Below are 14,553 nucleotides of genomic sequence, written 5' to 3' on the forward strand. Positions count from 1 at the left end.
TGTGTTGTGGCTCTCCTGAGCTCTCAGCACAGCTCCAGGCAGCATCTGGGCAGGAGCAGGGCTGCTCTTGCTGCTCTGCCCTGCCCACCTCTCAGATCTGAGGGGGAATGAGCCCATGGGGCAGACACTGCTCAGTGCCCCAGGGTCAGAGTGCTGCTCTGCTCCTGAGCACCCTGGGAGCTGTTGGGTTTAACAGTCTGGACATGGCACACACCTTCTGGTATTTCTGAGATTATGGGGGGGTCTGTGATTTCTCATGTTTCTCATTAGAGTGTATTTTCTGTTCTGGAGTGCTCCTTTGGATCAGAATAAAAGATTGGAGAAAGCCCAGCTGGCTTTAGCCCATGAAGGTTGGGAAATGCAGTGTCCCAGTAGTTACTCAGCTGGTGAGTAATGAGGGAAAGCTGTGATTTACTCGTGGCAGCTGATGGTGTCAGCCAGCCCAAGGGGGCTGAAGGGGAAACCCCCAAGAGATAAATGTTCTGACACTGCAGCATCCAGGGGCTCAGGGAGAGCACACACTGCACAGGCCTGCCCACACCCTTGGAGAGGGAAGGCTAACCACAGGAATAGACAGCTGGTTTCAGTTCCCATTCAGTTCTGCATTACCTCTAACACTCAGAGCAGAACTGAAGTCATTCATACAGCTGGATGTGTTCTTTCCCCTTGTTTCCCACTGAGGCAAATAGTCCACATGGTTTCACAAGTTTTTCCAGTACCCAAGGGGAAGAAGTCTTTGCTTCCTATTTCTCTGTAGTTCTTTGCAACACAATTTTAGTCTCATCTTACATCACTTTCAGAGATGTTCCAATCATGGAAGCACTTAGGTGTGTGTCAGAGGAGCAGTAAGCAGGGAAAAGGGAGGGGAAACCCCCATGAATGCAACAAATATTGTTGAAATGGTACTACTGATCAAACAGCTCATCCCAAGGCAGTCTTTGAGTTGTCATATTTTAAATACATTTTGGGTACTTCTCTTTATTTTTTCCTGTTCTTTGATCTTACAGCTACAACAATATTGCATTTTTCAGTTTTTCCTTGCCACAGCAGAGCTGAGAAGTTCGTGATTTCTGAGGCCAGGAGTGTAGAAAACTGCAAAGATTTTAAAGTTTGATACTGAGAACAGGAGTTAGCTGTACTATAACATATATGCAGAGTACAAAGAAACAGTGAATTAAAAGTTGTCAAAACTTAAAGCACTTCTTGCAATCCATACAAATTTAGACCTAGGGCTAAATATGAACAAGAGCAGAAGGACGGAGGGTTAAAATCTGCTGGCATTCTTTAGCAGCAGAAGTATGGAGGAAGGCTCTCCTCGCCACAAGCACTACTAGTATCAGGTTAAATCAAAAACCAGGGAAAAAAAGCTTGATTTTATGAACACATTTTAAACGTAAGCCTTAACAAGCAAGCCGCGGCGCTGTGACCGTTTCTGATGTTCTGCCCGCATATCCTGCCGCAGCACGAACTGCAGTGAGCGAGCCCCGACGGCGAACGCGGCTTCGCGGTGCCCCGGGAGGCGCCGCCGGTTCGCGGCGCAGCCCCCGGGACACCGGCGGCTGGTGCAGGACCGGGGCTCGGTGTGCACTGCCCCGGCCCCGCTCCCGGCCGCGCAACACCCGGGAAAACAGCCCAGGCTTCCGCCACCTGAAACTCGTAATGTGGCAACCGGGCTGGAGCAATAGCCGGTGATGGAAAGGAAAATGCGATTTGCATGCGGGGCCGGGGCCTGACGTCAGGCGGAGCAGGAAGCCGCTCCGAGCCGCCGGGAGCGCCGGGAGCGCCGGGAGCGCCGCCGCTCGTTCCCCGGCAGCGAGCCGCGGGGCCGGCGAGGGGAGCTCGGGAAGGGGCGAGGGCGGCGGCGGTCGCTGCCCGAGGCTGGCCGGGCGCGCAGCGTGCTGATGGCCCTGGGCACACGGGCCGGCCGCAGCCATGGCCCTGCAGCCGCCGCCGCTCGCCCTCAGGGCGGGCTCGGCCCCGGCGCTCTACATCCACAGCATGCCCGCCTGGGTGCTGGAGGACTTCTGCCAGAAGATGGACTGCTTGAGCGACTACGACTGGATGCGATTCGGTGAGGAAGGGGCTCGGGCAGGAGGGGTGGAGGCGGTGGCACAGGGACACAGCGCTCCCCGAGCCGGGGGCACAGGGACACAGGGACACAGGGACACAGCGCCTTTGGGACGGGCTGGAATGGAAGGACGCGAGGCTGGCGCTGTCCCCCCGCTTCCCGGCAGAGCCCAGCCTGTGAGCCGGGGTTCCCGGACATCGGGCTGCTTTTGCCTGTCAAACACAGCTGGGATGCCAGGCTGCGGTCCCGCGGTTCTTCTGCTACAGCCAGGCTCCTTTCCCTCTCCGCAATTTCGCACTTCCCTCGCCACTTCTCACTGCCTGTTTTCTCACATCTCCTCAGGTGTTCTATTTTTTCTTTCCTCCTTCTCTTCATGTATATTCCCTTTTACTTTCTGCCTCTGTTTTTCTCGGTCTTGGCCATATACAGTCAGTAAGTACAGAAAATTTAATCTCGGAGTTATTTTCTCTTTTTCTGTATCCCAGTGCAAACAATTCTAAGCTGAATCTTTTCTTAGTGCCTGCCTTCCTTTATTTGACATGACTTCCCTAACTGTGTGCTGAATAAGCTCTTACTCCAGTTAAACTTCCTGATGTAGGGTGGGCTTCATCTCCACTGCTTTCAGGTGCATAAAGCTGTATTTCTGATGTCCTTCCAAAGCCAGCCATGGTGACAACTCGGGAGTCTCTGTCTCCCCACGAACACCCCAACCCCTGTGCCTTTTTCCTTCAGGCACAGCCCCTCTGAGACTCAGCTCAGTTTAGATGTGGGGGGTGGAGCTGGGGCAGTGTGAGGGGAGCTGGATTTTGGATGGGTCAGTGAATACAGCATGCTCAGGAATTTGGACACACTGTGTAGGGTCAGTTTTGACACAAGATCTAAAAATAGCTGCATATCCTGATAGCTTTATCAGAGTGTAACTAACACCCAGGTGATTCAGTATCGTTGGGCTCACCACAGCACAGGGATTTAGGAATGCAGGTGGAAGTGCAGCCACTCCACTGACTGCTGTCACCTGTTTTGGGAGAATCACCCCAGGAATTTAACCTAACCTTACTTTTGTACAGAGTGTTAAGGAGAAATGTTACAGGGAAAATATGCTGAAAAGTGTGAGTCTTCTTTTCAAGTGTTCCTGATATAACAATTTTCTTCCCAGAATAGTTGAAGGAATAAAAGGGATATCTTACTTTAGGAACAGAAATTTCTTCATTCCACGTAGGTAATTTACTGTCATCCTTCCTTTTAAAGACATGGAAATGTAAAAGCAAACTGTGTCTCACACCTTAGCCTGCCCTACTCGCACGTGCCTGTTTTTTCTAACATTTAAACATAAACATCCATTCTCTCCCACCAGCCTCCTACGTGATCACTGATCAGACAGAGCTGCGGAAAATCAAGTGCATGGAGAAGACAGGGATCAGCATCACGAGGGAGCTGATGTGGTGGTGGGGAGTGAGGCTGGCCACGGTGCAGCAGCTGCTGGACCTGCTGCAGGGGCTGCAGCTCCACCGAGCAGCTCAGGTCATCCTGGACTGTGAGTAGCTGCCCCTGCTGCCACTGCTCTGTGCTGCTCCTCAGCAGCCAGCCCTTCCCAGACACTCCCTGCCACTGAGGGACTCCTCGGGACGAGTCACATCCTGTGTCTCTGCTGCTGTGATTTTCTGCTCGCTCAGGGAGAATTGGTGGTGCTGGGAAGAGGTGGCACAGGTCACCCTTTGGTCCCCACAGCTCAGCACCCATCTTAGTGCTGCCCATCCTGGTCCCTGCAGGGCAGCACTGCCGTCCCTCTGTGGCTCTGCTGTGCTCCTGCCATGTGCCAGCAGGGCATTGCTTGCACAGCTTGCACCTGGTGTAGGTACCACAGAGCATTACTGCTTTCCCTTGGGCTGCTGTCAGTTACCTTTTCTTTATTATTTTGGAGCTTTTCTCTGGACCTGAATATGCTTACTTAGGTGATCCCTCTTGGGCAAATACACAGGATATGTTGCTTGTTCTGTTGGGCACTTCAGAAAACTAAGTGGTCCTTACATCACCATAATTGAATTCATTTCTACTTAAGGGAACTGGACACAGCACAAAGGGAAATCTTTTGTTGGCAGATTACTTCCCAAAGAGTTCTACCTCCCTTCGACAGTTTCTTGCACTCTCTATTCCCACTTCTGAATGTCCCTAATGATGTTTTCATGTCAGTTCTTTGGCTGCAGTGCTGCCCTGTTTGTCATGCAGGAAGTTGCAAAAGTCATGAAAAACCCTAAAAAGTAGGTTGAATAAGGGAAGTGATGCTAAGTTCTGAGACTTCTAGGTTAAACCATGTGAGGAAAAAATCAGAACACAGGGACTCACTTGCAGAATGCAGGGACTGTCAGTTTTGACTAGAGGCCTGCAGACTATTTGACAGCTACTTTTAAAACCCTGTAAAATTTGGGATTTCATAGCATTCTAACACAGTAATAAAAATATCTGAGTTTTAATTTTCAGACCTGAATTCATTGAACAGAAACCTTAAACAGAAGATGCCCCTTTCTGCCATTATTGCCTTTCAGGTACTGCTGTCCTTGAGCCTCAGTGCCTGAATGTGCCACAGCTTGGCTTCTGTCCCACAGTTCACTGGCTCCTGGTTCATACCATAGCCCAGATTGCACAAGAAGCACTGAGCTTCCTGCTCCTTCCACATACTCCTGGCCTTTGTTTGTGCAAGAACACACCTGATTTCAGATGCAAACAGAGGCCTGGCCCATTTGATTCTGAGATCCCAGATAAGATACAAAGCTGTTACAACAGCAGGATAAGAACCACCATGTAATAATATTTGGGCTTATGTTTTTTCTGTATAAAAATTAAAACATTGTTTTTTATTTTTAAGAAAATGTTAAATGCATTACTGATAAAAGGTGCCACATAGAAGCTTAGAACTACAACCAGGAAAATGTTATCAGGGAGCAGAAAGCTCTTTTATCACCCCTAGTGCACACTGGGCATTTCCAGGCTCCTTTTCAACCTCAGTTTTAAAAGCATTTTAAGAGATTGGAATTCACCTGCTTTGGAGATTTTGACAACCTCATATATCACACCCCCTTGAACTTTTGAACTTTATTTCTTCCCATCCTAACTGTAGCCTAATCTCATCTGAATAATCCCCCCTCAGATGTACATAGTTTTAAGTTCCTGTACACTGTATCTTTGTACTTGTTTTAGTCAGACTTCAAGTTGCTTTTTCAGGCCTGACCCTGAGATTTTTCCAAGCTGTGTACAGAACAGGATCTGTTAGAGCTGTAGTGAATCAATAATTCATCCTTTAGACTTTCCTTATATATCAATAAGTTTTGCATATCTTGAATAGTCATTGCTGGTATTTGTTTGAAGCTATTAGTTCCTGTTGATTTTCAATGGCAGTTGATACCTTGGATACAGTCTCAATTTAAATACAGTCTAAATTGCTTGAATGTGCATTTTAATGTTGATATTAATTTGAAGCCTGATGTCCTGACTAGGATTATTTTCTGGTCACTGACTAGAGTCAGACTCTATTTTCCCTGCTTGTCCTTACCTTCCCTTTGCTCTGTTTTGAAGGGACATCAGCCTCTAACATCAGCATCTCTGAGAAAGAAGAGCCAGAGCCACTCAAGCAGATCATATCTGCACTTCCCATGGAAGGCAAAAGGAGAGAGAAGGAAAATGCCATCAGTTTGTTGCCATCCCCAGACTCCTCACAGCTGGCAGCAGTCCCAGCAGGCAGTAAGTGCAGTACTGGACTCCAGATCTGCTCTGACATGAAATGGCTGCATGGCCAAGGCTGCTGTGTGTTTGTGGTCAGGACAGTACAGTGAGGACACTCCCAGATGGGCACAGCTGAGTGTTTGCTGTTTTCCCAGCACTCCTGTCTCCTGTTTGTTCCTGCCTTTAACACACAACCTCCTGGTTGTCCCTCCTTTAGCCCCCTTGGCCTTGAGAGATGCTGGCAGCATCTGTGCTCTGGGATCTCAGGATGCTTCCCAATGCCTTGGTCCCATCCTGGCTCCATACAAAATGCACATCCTGCCCCATGTGCCTCTGTTAGTGCACAGTAAATCTAGGCCAGCAGAGAGCCAGGCAGGGCTCAGCAGCCCCTTGCTGAGAGGCAGGGAGAGAACCCCAGGACATACTGGGGAGAGCATCTGAAACTGCCCAGGCACAGGGAGCCTCATGTCTCCAGCCAGGGCTGGAGAGGGCTGCAAGCACAAACCAGCAAGAGAGCTCCTGTCTTCACACAGGATTTCACAGTCTGACAGCTTGTCACAGATTATCCTTGGTCAGAAAATTAAAAACAGTACCCCAGATCTTCAGAATTCCTAGACCTTTGTGGTTAGTCACAGGTGGTGGCATTACAAAAATAAGATGTGTTTTCAGTGCTGTTATCTCAGTTTCAGGTGCTGTTTCTGGAGGAGCCTTGTATTCCCTCCCTGCTCCACCACCTCCCCCAAGAGACCTTTTGAATTCCCTGCAGTCCAATCCTCCTGTTTTATCCAGTGTGAAGGTAAATCCCCTTAGTGCTCACTGACTCTGACAAGGAATATTGCCTTTATGACATTTGTCTTTTTTCATATAAAGTTTATCCCTCTACTTGTACAAAAATGTTGATGTAGTGAAAACATTGAGCTCAATTACAAAGGGTTTGGACTGAATGCAGTACTAATGCTTCAGTTCTGTTGCTTGTGGTTTGCATCACCTTTTTTTGCCAGTGAAGGACCAGTGAGGAAAAAACTTCCAGTATTAGTTCTGGCATAGCTCAGAGGGGATGGATAGCCACAGATAGCAGTTGGTCTGAAGGACTCTCACATGTGGCTTTTACAGAGGACTCACATTTCTGGTGTGATCACAGGACAGGACAGTAATTACTGATGGTGATTAGTCAGAACCACACACCTCTTCAGTTTAATTGTGTACTTAAAATGTGGCTTCTGCTCAAAACTGGGCTAGTATTGAATTTAAGTCATGTTGCCCAAAGCCTTGTGTAGCTGACAACTGAAAATCTCCCAAGTTCCATCACCTCTTTGAGCCCTGTTCCAGTGCTTAATCACTACAGTGGGAAAAAAATCTCCTAATGTTCTTAATGACTTCAGCCTTTACCCTGTTCCTTCCTCCCCACAGCTCTCTCATCTTTCATACAGTCTAACTGGATCTGTCCTGTCCCTAAGGTGTTTCCCAGACCTGTGGGCACACCTTAGTCCTGCCATGGTTGTTCTTGGTCTGTTTTCTTTGGTTTATTTTATCCACAATAGCATGGTGCAGGAGTACCAGCCAGGAGAGAGGACTGACTCAGAGTGCAGTAGTTTCAGAGTTTCTTGAGAAGAAGTTAGTGCTTTGTTTCCTCAAGTTGGGTGCACATTAAGGTTGTGAAAGCTGCATGATTATATTCCAGTGGAACTGTAATTATAGCTGGTATTAGGACTTACCACACTGGAATTGATAAATTATTGTGCAGCTGATGCCAGACACTTCAAAAGTAGATACGAAGTTTCTACCAGAGCATAATTACATGATGAGTGACCCCACTTTCTCATCCAACTGTTTCTTAATATATAACCCAACTATGAAGATTAATATCTTTTGTATATCAGACTAACATCACTTCACATAAATATATGGACTTCTGAAGAAAACTAAGTCTGTTTCCTGGGAAAGGTGGGAATGCAGATTGATTGCAGATTTCAAGTCAATTCTATGCAAAAGTTTTGCATCATCCCAACACATCAATACAGGAATTGCCACCACCCTAAGGAGTGATTGCATAGCACCTTTCACAGTTTCATTCAGCATTCATAGTGATTGCTTAAAACATGGGAGGGAAAAGGTGACACTGCAAGAAGGATAAAGCATATGGATTATCATGAGATAAACTTGTTTCTTCCCCACGTGTGTAGCCTTGCAGCTCCTCTGCTCCTCGGCAGGAGACCATGGCTGATCTCCCCAGTGGGAGTCTCCTGTGGAGCCAGAGGGAAATTGCCAATGCCACAAACAGCTTCAGTGACAAGAACAGGATCTGTGAAGGTGCTTTTGCAGACATCTACAGAGGTCAGAGGAACAACATGGTGTTTGTCATCAAACGACTCAAAGAGGCAAGTGCTGCACCTTTTTCAAGAACACTGTGTGTTATTAGCATGCCTTGCCCACTGGCAGGTGATGTTTAATATTGTGTGGGGAAGGAACGAGAATAGCTGCACAAGAGGAGAGGTAAAAATGAAATTATGTGAATAATTAGGTCTAAATTCAGAAAACACACATGGTGGATACTTTACTCATGTGAGTAGTTTTGTTAACTCCATACATAGGAGTAGCCTGCAGTGTAGCTGCCTGCATTGATGATTGGATCAGGGGTGTCTTCACACTAGTTTCTGTTCTAATTCCCAGTTAATTGTGGCTTTTGACTTAATGTTGCAATCAGTGGTACTTGCCTGTCTCCTTCACTATCTTGTCATCTAGATCTGTATAAATGCAAAGTCCCAGTAGTTACTAATATTCTCTTGCATGTTGTGCTGTTCCAGCTGGAGTGCACAAGCCCAGATTCCACCCAGAGGTTCTTCCACACAGAAGTGCAGATTTGCTTTCGGTGAGTGCTTGGCTTTCAGGGGCAGTGCTGCATGTCCTGCTGCTGGGTGTTGCACCAGCACTGCATCTGCTCCAGGCACAGTTCTGGGCTGGGACAAAGGGCTGTGCTCTGCCTGAGCAGGAGCCCTGGGCAAGCAGCACAGTGCCCGTGGCTGCTGCTGGTTCTGGCACAGCCACTCTGCAGCCTTGGGGTGGGGAGGGCACAGTGCCCACCTTGTATCCCTTGCTCAGTCAGCTCCTGCCCTCTCCTGCCCAGGGCTGTGTTGTGCCTCCAGCTGCAGCACACCATTCCAGCTGCCTTGAATTTAGCAGCTTAGTCCAGCTCAGGACTGTGCTGTTCTGTGTCACTCTTACATGGTTTGCAAATCAGTGCTGATCTGTGCCTGCAGGTGTTGTCACATGAACATCCTGCAGCTGCTGGGCTTCTCAGTGGAAACTGGATTGCACTGTCTGATATATCCATACCTGCCCAATGGCTCCCTGCAAAACAAGCTTCAGTGCCAGGTAAACAACAGTTTGGGTCTCCCATCTTCTTGTGACTGCAAGTCCTCCCCTGGAATTCTAGGGAATACAATTGCATCTCTCTGATTTCTGAGAAACAGCCAGGAAAGAAAAGGTGCTATGGTTGCAAGCAGCAGAAAGGCAGCAGCTCTTCTCCTGGAGTTTGACTGGGACTCAACTAAGCCTTTGGTATTCTAAACTACCAATGTCTGACAGTATTTTATTCCATTATTACCAACTTTTTCTTCCTTTCCTTGCAGGATGATTCTGCTCCACTGACCTGGGAGATGCGAATTAGCATTTCTATAGGAATTGTCAAAGCAGTGGAGTATTTGCATAATTTTGGAATTCTTCATGGGAATATCAAGAGGTGAGGACTTGGGCATATCAGCACTTCCTTGGTCACCTGGTAACTCAAGGATTTAACAATCATGGCTTAAGTGTATACAATTTGGAAATCCATTTGCAGTATTTTCTGCTGTCCCTTGTTCTCTAGGGCCTTTTTTTGTTTAACCTGTCTCTCTTTCTTAAATGAGGGAAATAAATTCTTTTGAAGTAATTTTTGGGAGCTTGTTTTTTCCTTTCTTGCTCTCGTTCTTTCAGTCCTATGCAGGATGCCAAATGCTGGGCACTTTCAATGCTTAAGTTTAAAAGTATAAAACTAATTCTTTGCTCAAGATAAAGCAGTGATTTAACCAATATTGTTATTTGTCTGTCATCATCACAGTTCAAATGTTTTGTTAGATGAAAACTTTACACCAAAGCTTGGGCATTCTGGCCTGCGTTTGCATTCCTCTGATAAAAAATCAGAATATGCCCTGATGAAAACCAAAGTTCTACAAGCTTCTCTTACTTACCTGCCTGAAGATTTTGTCAGACATGGGCAGCTAACAGAAAAAGTGGATCTATTCAGCTGTGGTGTGGTATGTTGCCCTTTTTCCACTCTCTGTTGCATTTTTTGATGCTTCTAGACAAGAAATTGAGTGTAAGAGCAAGTACCTCATATGGTTGTTTTGCTGGCACTTTCATGTTATAGTTACTGGCTCTATAATGTGTTGTAATCCTGGTTTGAATTGTTCACATTCCAAATATATCAAATTAGATGCTCAAAATTCTTGAAGACTCACCATATGAGCTGCTACACATATTGTCTGTTCATTTGTAATTTCAGCTAAAATAATTGATAGTCTGTATTGTCACCCATCTCCAGGTGTTTCCATTTAAGTAGGAAATTATTCTGTTCAGTGTGATTTCTTATCTACATTTAGCTTTACTTGCTTCTTATTCTTTGTTTCAGCAATATCTATTGAGCTATAAAATGTAGGCTTGGCTCTGGAGGTAGATCTAAAGTCTCATAAATGCCCTGAGCTGGCATTTTTAAGCCATAATACCAGAATGCATTGAAAGCTCAATATTTCTTTAGTTAGAAATTAATTTTTTAAAATTATAGTTCATTATGAACAAATCATTATATCTTTCTTATCTTTTTCATTTTATCTAGGTCTTAGCAGAGATACTGACTGGGATTAAGGCACTGGATGAACACAGACACCCAATTTACCTGGTAAGAAAAAGCAGCAGTAATGAACACCAATACAAATGAATGGAGTTGCTGTCATAAAAATAATTTAAATTTTTTTTAATACAATTTTATACTTGCTGTCTGCTGTACACATCCTGCATGTGCAAGGAAGTTTAGGAGCCATATCCTGGTTCCACTAACAGCAGTAGCCATTAGAACAGAAGCACAATAGATATTCCCATTTCACATTCATGAGTGCTGGCCTGAATTAGGAGAAACTCCAAAATAAATAAATATTTGAGAGACAAGGCTTTGTGCTGAAATGCTGCTGCATATTTTCTGTGTGCCAGGAGGAGGTGGCATGAGCCACAGTGAGAGGGCAGAAGCTCATCATCCCATTTATCAGGTGTTTGCCTTGTGCTCATGCCTGGAACTGATACCCCAGTTTCCCAAGCTGAGGTTGGAGCTACATGAACTTCTTTCACAAGCAGCAGAACAGCCTGAATGCATTCAAACCATCTGGAGAAAGCAGCCTCCACCTGCATTCCTTCTGTGGGATGTGCTCCTGATTTCTTGTCTGGCTGAAGCCTTGGAGGGGAGAACACTATTCCCACTATCTGCAAGCTCTGCAGAAGTTCAGAGGGGTTCAGAAAATCAAAGATCCTGTGTTCCTGATTCCTTTAACACCTGTTATAAAGGCCTGTGTAAGAATGCTGCTCTGCACAGCCTTGGCCCTTTTGCATTCCTGTGTAAATGAGCAGAAGCCAAGAAGAGCTGGCCCTGCTTTAGGGAATTTGACATTGGACACGTGCAGACAAAGCCATGGCCTTTTTCTCTCCTGTGACAACAAACATTTCAGTCAGCTGCATGAACAGAGATTATTAAAGCTTTTCAGTCTGTGAACCAGACACTGAGGAGCACTAATGACAAGTGCACTGCAATACTGATTCTCAGAGATTCAGACAAAAATAAATGCTTCTGTTCATTGTGCCTTCACTAATGGATCTCCTTCTTTTCAACAGAAAGATATGATTGCTGACGAAATCCAAATAGCAAAAGAAAGCTCAGACTCCAAAGCAAAAAATGTGGAAAAACTGGCTGCCAAGGAAATCTGCTGCAAATACCTAGACAAAAAAGCAGGGCACTTGCTGGAAGAGGTGGCTGTTGATTTTGCATCAGCCATCTGCCTTTGCCTGAAAAAAAAGAACTCGAATATAGCAGAGGTAATATTTTAAATACGTGGCCAAGGTTTAAGTCTCCTTGTCATCAGGGTGTAAAGCTACAACATTCATGTTTTGCTTATTTTTGTGAGTGTTGACATGGGAGAATATGTGTAAGCAGGGGTACAGGAATTACTATGCATTCACAGATTTGTTTGTTAAAAACAGGTACTTGAAATTATGGGAATGGCTGAAAACAAATTGCAAGAGCATTTCATGTGTGGGAGCAGCAGTTGTGGATTCTCCATGAACACCCCAGAAGAAACTGATGATGAGACAGGAAGGCTGAGTGTGGATGTGGCCTGGGCAGAGGGCAGTGGGGGGCAGAGCAGTGGGGGGCAGAGCAGCCCTGCAGCTGCCCTGGGCAGTGGCAGCCCCTCTGTGCCTGCACATGCAGCCCCCCAGCCCAGCAGCCCCTCTGTGCCTGCACATGCAGCCCCCCAGCCCAGCAGCCTCTGCCTGTCCCACGGCCCCTGTGAGTCAGACGAGTCCTGCAGCTTCCCCTGCAATGCCCCAGCAAAGCCCCCTGGGGAGCCCCCTGGCCAGAGCTGCAGCAGTGCAGAGAAGGTGCCAGCCTGGGATGGCAGCACGAGGCAGGAGAAGGCTGCAGTTGTGCAGCAGAGCAGCCTGGGGACAGCAGCAGCTGCACAGGAGAGCACAGACCTGGACCCCTCCTGTGCTCCTCAAGGTAAGGGTGCCCTCTGACAATACTGTCTTACAATACAGTATCTTACAATAGTATCTCACAATACTGGGGACAAACTACTCTCTTCTCCAGAGCTGCTTGGGTTCCTCTTCCTGCTTTTAAACAGATAGCAGTAAATCTTTTCTCCTTGGTTATGAATTTACTAATACATCTACAAAACACGTGGCAGTTTTCTATCAGACTTTTTTCCTAAGCCATTTTTGTTGGTTGCTTGCTTGCTTGCTTTTTCTTGTATTAAAAATTATCGTCTATTCCTTAGACAATCGATGTATTTTTTTTCCTCAGTATTTTGGCTTTGTTTTGTTTTTCAGCCATAGCCAGAGAGACATCTTGGAATATACAGATAAATGATCAAAAAAAGAAGCTCATGGAAAATATTTTACTGTATGAAGAAGACAAGTTAAATAGTTCTGAACTTTTTGAATCATAAATTGGATGGATTTATGAGCAGTGGCCAGCTCAGAAGAACTAAGGAGTGTCTCCTCATGATAATGATGGTAAAATCACACCTTTCACATGAGATTGGGTAGAGGTTTGGATCAGGAACATTGGCCCTGACTGAAGGAAACATGAAGCACCAGAAAATACCTGTTGTGCAGCAGATGGAAGCACAGTCCCAGTCTGCACACAGACATGCCTCCTGCCTTTTCATCTGCAGTGTGCAGAGGAATGCAAACACAAGTGCCAGAGTGATCTGATTCTTTGCAGTGTTTCAGGAATCTGTGGTGCTGTTAAACCACAGCCCCAGGAGCTGCAAACACTGAACACTGGCCAGGCAGCAGCAGCAGTGGCTGGATTGTTTCCCACTGCACCCAGCAATCCTCAGGCCTTGCAGAGGTTTTGCAGTCACTCTCCTGTTCCAGGTAATCTCAGTCACAACCCCTGCAGTGCCAGGGAGGGGATGTTGTGCAGGTTCTCAGGATGTTGTGCAGGTTCTCAGGATGTTGTGCATGGCTTCACCTCAGTTTGAGCTGCACTGACCACAGCTGTAAGTAAATAAAGTGTAAGTAAATAAGGTGTAAGTAAATAACTCCAGCCCCTTTCCTCTGCCCTCTGAGCTTCTCTCCCACACACACCTGACACCACCTGAGTCCAACCTTTCACTCACTGTTGGGAGCTCTAACACCAGGTTTAATACTTCATAGGAGTATTTTTGGGAATTATTTTTTTCTAAGTGTCCTTTACATGGTAATGTTTCTCACTGTGCTTCACGTGGTAACTGTTGTATATTTTGGATTAGGGAAAAGATTTTAATTTAAAATGGCTTTGACTTTTTTTATAGGACACTCGAAACATAATTTGTTGTATTTATTTTGGCAATGGGTCAAATATAAGCTAATGAGGGGACTTGTTGATGGTTCCACACTCACCAGACATTCTCAGAGGATCCTTGTGGGTGTCCCTTGGTTCATCCAGCAGGAGCCTTGGTCTCAGGCCCAGGAATCACACACAAAAATAAAAATATCAACTTGTATGCTGGTGTATTTATGATCAAGTAAAGCCCCCTTAAGAAAGTATCACTTTTGTTTCTATGATATTTATTGTTTGTACTATTGCTAGCATGTTCCATTTGTGTGCAGTCTAGGGAAAAGCAGGTTTATTATCAGAGAATTATCAGAGTTTGTAGCTGAGGTTACAGACAGTGAGCTGCCTCTGAGCAAAGGGAACAGGGCCTGGTGCAGAAGTGGCTGCAATTCACAGTGCAGCTCAGGGAACAAAATTAAAATCAATTATATGCAATTATTTTCAGTGGAATTGTGTTCTAGTATCTATTCCTAGCTTTACACAAAGGCCTCACACCTATTTCTGTACAGTACCTAGTTCATTGTATGTATTATTATCAGCAAATTGTTCTCTACACTAGAAACTGGTACAATTCTTTCATTATAAGTGCCTTAGATATTTTGTATTTAGTGTCAGATTTGTTTTTATTTTACCAGAATCAAACCAA

General features: G+C 45.8%; 1 protein-coding gene across 1 annotated transcript; it reads left to right on the top strand.

The window, feature by feature from the left end:
- Nucleotides 1–1,712: 1,712 nt before the first annotated feature.
- Nucleotides 1,713–14,340, top strand: IRAK2 (interleukin 1 receptor associated kinase 2). Its single transcript, XM_079317185.1, has 13 exons — nt 1,713–2,071; nt 3,423–3,602; nt 5,639–5,803; nt 6,469–6,581; nt 7,969–8,163; nt 8,590–8,654; nt 9,043–9,157; nt 9,415–9,524; nt 9,882–10,077; nt 10,656–10,718; nt 11,699–11,899; nt 12,065–12,584; nt 12,914–14,340. Exons 1-13 carry the CDS (start codon nt 1,933–1,935, stop codon nt 13,030–13,032), a joined length of 2,181 nt encoding a protein of 726 aa, XP_079173311.1. The 5' UTR covers nt 1,713–1,932; the 3' UTR covers nt 13,033–14,340.
- The last annotated feature ends 213 nt before the right edge of the window (nt 14,341–14,553 follow it).

This window comes from Erithacus rubecula, assembly GCF_903797595.1.
Source record: "Erithacus rubecula genome assembly, chromosome: 13".
NCBI classification, from domain to species: domain Eukaryota; kingdom Metazoa; phylum Chordata; class Aves; order Passeriformes; family Muscicapidae; genus Erithacus; species Erithacus rubecula.

Bases quoted from the DNA above. Each gene is read 5' to 3' on its own strand.
- IRAK2 (XM_079317185.1), top strand. From the start codon at position 1,933: ATGGCCCTGCAGCCGCCGCCGCTCGCCCTCAGGGCGGGCTCGGCCCCG. The intron at 8,164-8,589 runs GCAAGTGCTGCA...GTGCTGTTCCAG, and splicing joins TCATCAAACGACTCAAAGAG to CTGGAGTGCACAAGCCCAGA. The intron at 9,525-9,881 runs GTGAGGACTTGG...TCATCATCACAG, and splicing joins CTTCATGGGAATATCAAGAG to TTCAAATGTTTTGTTAGATG.